The sequence below is a fragment of the Octopus bimaculoides genome, chromosome 5 (genome assembly GCF_001194135.2).
Source record: "Octopus bimaculoides isolate UCB-OBI-ISO-001 chromosome 5, ASM119413v2, whole genome shotgun sequence".
Classification (NCBI taxonomy): domain Eukaryota; kingdom Metazoa; phylum Mollusca; class Cephalopoda; order Octopoda; family Octopodidae; genus Octopus; species Octopus bimaculoides.
This window is the reverse complement of record NC_068985.1, coordinates 18,532,336-18,539,335: the sequence shown is the minus strand read 5'-3', so window position 1 is coordinate 18,539,335 and position 7,000 is coordinate 18,532,336. Positions and strand designations below refer to the sequence as shown.

Genomic DNA, 7,000 nt, shown 5'->3' with positions numbered 1-7,000 from the left:
GGGGGGGGGGGCTGTCATTGAAAAGATATATCAAAACAAATATTAAAATAATTAGTATAGATTCGTTATCATTTATTCTCATTTCCACTTGTAAAATTGAGTTTAATTGACATTACCTCTCATTAGCAAAAAGTAGTTAACATTACCTAGTCAATCAAATATTGTTTACAAATCATTTTGTGAAAGCGCATGGCTTAGTGGTTAAGGCTTGGCACTCATAATTTCAAGGTTGTAGTTTCAATTTCTAAACAATGGTGCGTTGTGTTCTTAAACATAACATCTTATTTCATGTTGGGCCAGTCCACTCAGCTGTAAACAGATAGGCCCTGCAATGGACTGGCATTAAGTTCAGGAGGAATGTTGGCCTCTGTCTAGCCAGCAGGATGGCATTATTCAAAAGCTACAGCATGAGGAAGTGCATTGCAACCAGCAAACAACATCCAATAGTCTTGTTGATGCAGTGATTAAGTACTTTAATCTGCTTCCACCTTTGGAAATAGTTCTCTCTTCAAATGTAAATCTTTTTATAATATCAGGAAACAAAGCTTGAAAAGAAATGGTAGACCTTCAAATAGACTGAAGGTCTGCCATCTGTTCTTTCCTGCTCTCTGCTACTGTCCCTCCATTTGTCTTATTCTGGTTGGTTATTTGCATTCTTTTTGCAAGAAATTGTACTTCCCTTCAGTTTTGAATTTAAAAAGAGAAACAAAATGACTGTAGTTTTCCAGAGTAAAAAGATAAAGCAAATGTGTGTATACATGCATGTGTGTGCTTATGAGTGTTTGAGTAAATTATGAATATGTTGTGTGTCTGTAATTGTGTATGTTTTATCTGTTAACTAAACAAAACTGATGAAAGCGCAAAAGTGTAGTGCTGTGAAGGAAGCGGTATTAAAAACACTGTATCATGTAAATTTGAAGATTTTTTTTTTTTGAGGAAAAAAAAAAAAAGAACAAAAACAAGTAAGAGAATACAATTGAGGAGAATGTTGAAGAGATTTACACATGTTAAAATCAAGCAAGTTGAAATTATTCCACTAAACTGAAATCATAAGGAAGGAAAATGTTAAATGTAAAAACAAGAATGCACTTATGTTAGTCATGATACTGAAATACATGTAACTAAAATACCAGAATGAAACAATTTTGTAGTACCAGGGCATTTTATTGATTCTTTTGCTTTAAGATGGCTTCCATTGTTAGCTGATCAATAAATTTGTTTTTTTATGTATTTTTTTATTTTAATTCTAAGAATTGGTATGGAGTTAGATTTAATGTTCTGTAATATTCATTCACAACGGCAGCCATATGGCCTCTTGTGAGGTCCTGGCTCATTTGAAGGGAACTACCAATTGAAAACAATGAAAAAGATGGTGGTGGTGGGGGGGTGTATATTTAAAGAGAGTAGCAGCTGAAAAATGTGAAGAGAAGGGGAAACTCAATGACAATATATGTATGTGTGTGTTAGTGTGAGTATATTTGTGTCTCCATCTCTTGACATCATGGGATTATTGTAAATGAATGTCATTCATTTCCAGTATTCTGCAAAATCATGTCTGGTCATGGAGAAATATTACCTTGTTTGGAGGCAGGTAAGGGTTGGCAACAGGAATGGTATCCAACTAGAAAATCTGCTTCAGTAAATTTTGTCAAACCCATGTAAGAATGAAAAAATGGATGATAAAATGATGAGTATATTGTATTTACAGACACTGATAAAAACTCTTACAGTCAGTGCTGAAATGATCATAGCCTAGGTGCAAACTCCCCACAAGTAGTGTACAATTTCTGATTCTCAGCTGAAATCATTTCACTTCATGTATGCTTACCCTGAGGGAAACAAGAACATCCCAGCATCCCCTTTCAGTTTGTAATGTGAGGCCTTTAGAATAAAAAATAATTTTATTTCTAGTGGTGTTAGGAAGGGCATCCAGCCATAGAAACCAAGCCAAATCAGACTGTCACCTGGTGCAGCTGTTGTGCTTGCCAGCTGTGGTCAAACCATCCAACCCATGCCAGCATGGAAAATGGACATTAAAGGGTAATGTTGATGTTCTATACAGAACCACTTGGGTACGTGTGAAGGTATATGTCTTTGTGTGTTGGGCTCTGAATCATAAGATTGTGGTTTCAATTCTTGAACCAAGCAGTGCCTTACATCCTTAAACAAAGCACTACATTTCACGTTCCTCCAGTTTACTTAGCTAAAAATGAGTCATTGATGTTGTACAGGTTTGAGGATGGGAGGTCTGAGAGAGAGTCTATATCTGTTTGTGATGCTATAAGCATCTAAAACAATTTGTGAACCCATGGTAATATCCTACAAAGTTATAGTCATTTGTAGGCGCAGGAGTGGCTGTGTGGTAAGTAGCTTGCTTATCAACCACATGGTTCCGGGTTCAGTCACACTGCGTGGCACCTTGGGCAAGTGTCTTCTACTAAAGCCTCAGGCCGACCAAAGCCTTGTGAGTGGATTTGGTAGACGGAAACTGAAAGAAGCCTGTCATATATATATATATATATATATATATATATATATATGTTTGTGTGTCTGTGTTTGTCCCCCCACCATCACTTGACAACCGATGCTGATGTGTTTACGTCCCCGTAACCTAGCAGTTTGGCAAAAGAGACCGATAGAATAAGTACTAGGCTTACAAAGAATAAGTCCTGGGGTCGATTTGCTCGACTAAAGGCAGTGCTCCAGCATGGCCACAAGTAAAAGAGTATTTGTAAGTAACAGCTGTACATACAGATACGGATTGTATTAGGTCTGAAAGATAAGGCATTAACGCATCTTATAGAGCTCATAAATTGCATAGCTTTCCTTCTGCAGCTAAAGTATGCTGGTATAGCAAAGCAAAGTTGTATTTGGATAGTTTCTATAAGTAGCAAGTGTATGTCATTGCATTGGTTCATATTTAATATTCCCTACTGCAGTTTGGTTGATCTTAACTGTCTGTTACCATATTTCTATTGAAAAACATTGCCTTTGTTTCAGTTAATTTTTTAAATGATGAAGAATTTAATAAAATAACCTTGTTATTACTTGATGTTTGAAACAGAAATTATGAAATTTTGAAATGTTTTAAATTGGGTTAACTAAAAACAAACAGTTAATATTATAGAATCACTTGCTGTCTCAAGTGAATTGGTATCAAAATAAACAAGGCAGTTTTCCTTACATGACTTACTATAATTTTGTTGGATTAACGGATGATTGATAAATATTTTGAGATCAATATCAGCATTTATATATTTGATTGAGAAAGATTTTTAGATTCCATATTTTAGAGTAAAAGTTGATTTTTTTTTTTTTTTTTTTTTTTTTTTTTTTTTTTTCTGAATGGACTAAGAATTGGTTGTTATAATAATATATTGAACTTGATTTATATATGTCTAAATTATTTCTTTATTGAAATTCAGCTGAAATGTTGTGGTGGACAAAGATACACTGATTATTTGGACTCCAGCTGGGCTCATCAGGACCAAAATCATATTGGCCAAGTACCCTTATCTTGCTGTGCTGACTATAAATCTAATGAAGCCTCTAATATCAATAACCATGGTTGCAAAGCAGATGGAAACCTGAGTTACAAGAAAGTAAGTAGTTTTTGGTTTTAATTCTTATTAAATTTGTTGGAGACCATTAATAGTCTAGCAACTTTATTTACTTTGTGAAAATCTTCCCAATCCTCAATTGCCTAAAAGTAAACTATTGAATTAGTATGTAATTTTAATTATTGAAAATTATTTTTGTCTCCCAACATTGTCTGTTTGAAATTAACTACATATTACTCATACTGAAGGTTTTCTCTGGGAAAATTTTCTATCATTATTTTAATTGCTTTATCTGTGAATAATTTTCATGCAAATTATATTGCTGTCTCAAATCATTCTAAAATTTAGTAATTACATATTAGAGAAGGGATGTTAAATGATGACAACGATAGACTATACTTTGCTGGGGAAATCTCATAAGATTTGAACATTTCTGGAGTTTTCACTGTACTTTCCGAAGACCAAAATTGCTCTCCAATGTATTTTTCTTTTTTTTAATCAATTTGTATTCAGGAGTTCTCCCCCTTGCTTTTCTTATCTATAACTGTCATTAACACTAGACTTTCTTCTCATCACAGATGTATTTCAATTGATTAGATGTTATTTTTGGCTCACTACATTATACGACCCTGCACTTAATCATATGCTGTCTGTACAGATGACGTCCTTGGAAAATTTTCTAATGTCACTAGTAGATAATTGTCTTGCCAGCTTGCAGTGATGATGATGGTGACTGCTTGTACTACTTAAGCAGATCTTATGGTTCAAAACTACTGAATAAATATTGCATTCAGTTGGCATTTCAATAACCGTTTCATCATAAAAATCATGTTTTTGCTGAATGTTGTGCTAATTATATTGTTATTCTACATTGTTTCCATTATAACTCTGGTAATTTTTATGTTGACCACAAATGATTTAAATTATAATACCCAGAGAATTTTACATCATATGAATACCCGAATGGTTTATTCTTTTCCCCTTGACTAGTATTGACAAATGTGCCTTGCTAACAAAGCAGACTTTCTCTGTGTAAAACAATGTATTATGTCTACGAGTCAGCTTTTATTGGTTGATAGTGTGACATTTTGTTGCTTTGAAATATAATGATTGTAGTTGATGGCCATGTAGTGCTGAATTTGTTAAATGCAGCATTAGAATACTTCTGCTACTTGAGCCAATAATTGTGCTTATATGGGATCACTGAACCTGCTAGAATTAACAGCTAGATTTACCTTAAAACACATTTTACCATCTTGATTAGAACAAGACACAAAATTTTGTAGTCCAAGATATATTGTACCAGATAAAAAGACAAGGATGGTCAAGTTTGGAGTGCTGGTTGAACAATATATTGACCAACCACTTCTGTACTAAAGATTTGTTTGATCATGGTAGGCCTGGGATTAAACAACAACAACAACTGCTGATATCTCTATATGGACAGCTGTAAATCACTGAACTTTGTCTCCTTCCCACCCCCACTACCCATCTACTATAAGCTTTGTCTTGGAATGGCTGATATTTCATTTATGTCAGCTGTGAAAATACTTTCTCTCTAATGTGTTGTACAAATGGGATACCCCTCATTTTATATACTTTGTCCTTTTATTTAAGAAAAAAACCTATCGGTTTTTTCCCCTAAATTTTTACATGCAAACACTAGTAATAATAGTCCTTTCCACTTGGAGGCCCAAGGCCTCAAATTTGTGGGGAAGGGGACTAGTTGATTACATCGATCCCAGTGTTTCACTGGTACTTAATTTATTGACCCCGAAAGGATGAAAGGCAAAGTTGAACTCAGAACACAGCGGCAGATGAAATACTGTTAGGCATTTCGCCCGGTATGCTAACGATTCTGCCAGCTTGCCCCCTTACTAGTAATAATACTAATAAAATAAGGTGGGTGCACCCAGCCAAGGAAACCATGCCAGAATAGACATTGGAGCTTGGCACTGTCATCTGGCTTGCCAGCTTTTGTTAAGCAGTCCAACCCATGCCTGCATGGAAATCTGATATTAAATGATGATGATTATAGCCTCAGCATCTTCTAATTCATCTACATGACCATTAAAACCTACATTCAGAATTGTTCTACATTTCATTGAACTTACTTTGCTTGTAGCGACTTGGTTTTCAGCCATTGTATTGCCTTCATGAAGTGTGGAAGGCATGTCTATCGCTACACTTTTTTTTCCAAATTGCCAGTGTTTAAAGAAAAAGCAAATAAATATGATATTGCTTGATAGTGTTGACTCTGAATATATAGCATTTATAAATATTTTCACCCTGCATATAAGTAGGTTAGTTAAATGCTGCATTGACAAGGTTCAGTAATACTGAAACATGTTCATTGATGTCATAATGAAAATAGATTTTCCCTTAAGTATGAAAATTTAGTTTTTTTTAATCAATTTCTTGAAATCATCTCCCCTTTTGAGAGTTACTAATGATTGCTGCTAGATTTTTACTGTATTTGCTGGTGTATAAAATACACATTTGAATAAAACAAATCCCTACATTTTTTGTGGAAAAAATTGTCGTCATACATATGATATCCCATGTGCAAAATGGCTCCAGTAGATGCATGGCAATTTTTTTATTTTTTTATTTTTTGTTACATTTAAAAATAAAAATAGCACATCTTTTACACCAGCATATGCAGTATTTTCTTTATCCAGCTAAGAAAATTTTAATTCATTTAGAATTTATTACATATGTCATTGAGTACACCAACACCCACTTGATTTATTTTACTTATATGGTTGCAGACTACATCAAATTTTATCAGAATATTTGTTGCCTATCTTTTCCTATTGCTCTTAACTGTTAAATATCACAGTGTTATATAAATTATTGTATATGGCATCAACTGGTTATTGTTGCCCTTTCAAACTTTTTACTATTTTCTGGTAGAGATTCTATAACAGCTGATTTATTCTAGAATATCCAATTTTTGTAGCCAGCTTGTATCATCAGACCTCACATACTGTATTTGCTAATGCATAAGACACATTTCCAGCTGAGGTGCACTCCTATTTTGCAACTATTTTCTGGGGGAAAAAATGAACAAATTTAGTATGTCACATGATACTCTTATGATTCTTATTGCATGACTGTGCAATAAATCCAATTTTGCACCAGTGTATTGGAATAAAGAATGGAACCATAAATGTATCATAAACTACATTATTGGAGTACTCTTTTACTCTTTTACTTGTTTCAGTCATTTGACTGCGACCATGCTGGAGCACTGCCTTTAGTCGAGCAAATCGACCCCAGGACTTATTCTTTGTAAGCCTAGTACTTATTCTATCGGTCTCTCTTGCCAAACCGCTAAGTTACAGGGACGTAAACACACCAGCATCGGTTGTCAAGCGATGTTGGGGGGACAAACACACAAACACACACACATATATATATATATATATATATATATA

The 7,000-nt window shown here is 34.2% G+C and overlaps 1 protein-coding gene across 1 annotated transcript in view; it reads left to right on the top strand.

The window, feature by feature from the left end:
* The window catches only part of LOC106871756 (tetraspanin-8), a 108,490-nt gene that overhangs the window by 97,986 nt on the left and 3,504 nt on the right, over positions 1 to 7,000 (top strand). Inside the window, exon 5 of the mRNA XM_014918391.2 lies at positions 3,426 to 3,602. Within this exon, the coding sequence (XP_014773877.1) occupies positions 3,426 to 3,602 (177 nt within the window). The remainder of the gene's footprint in view (positions 1 to 3,425; positions 3,603 to 7,000) is intronic.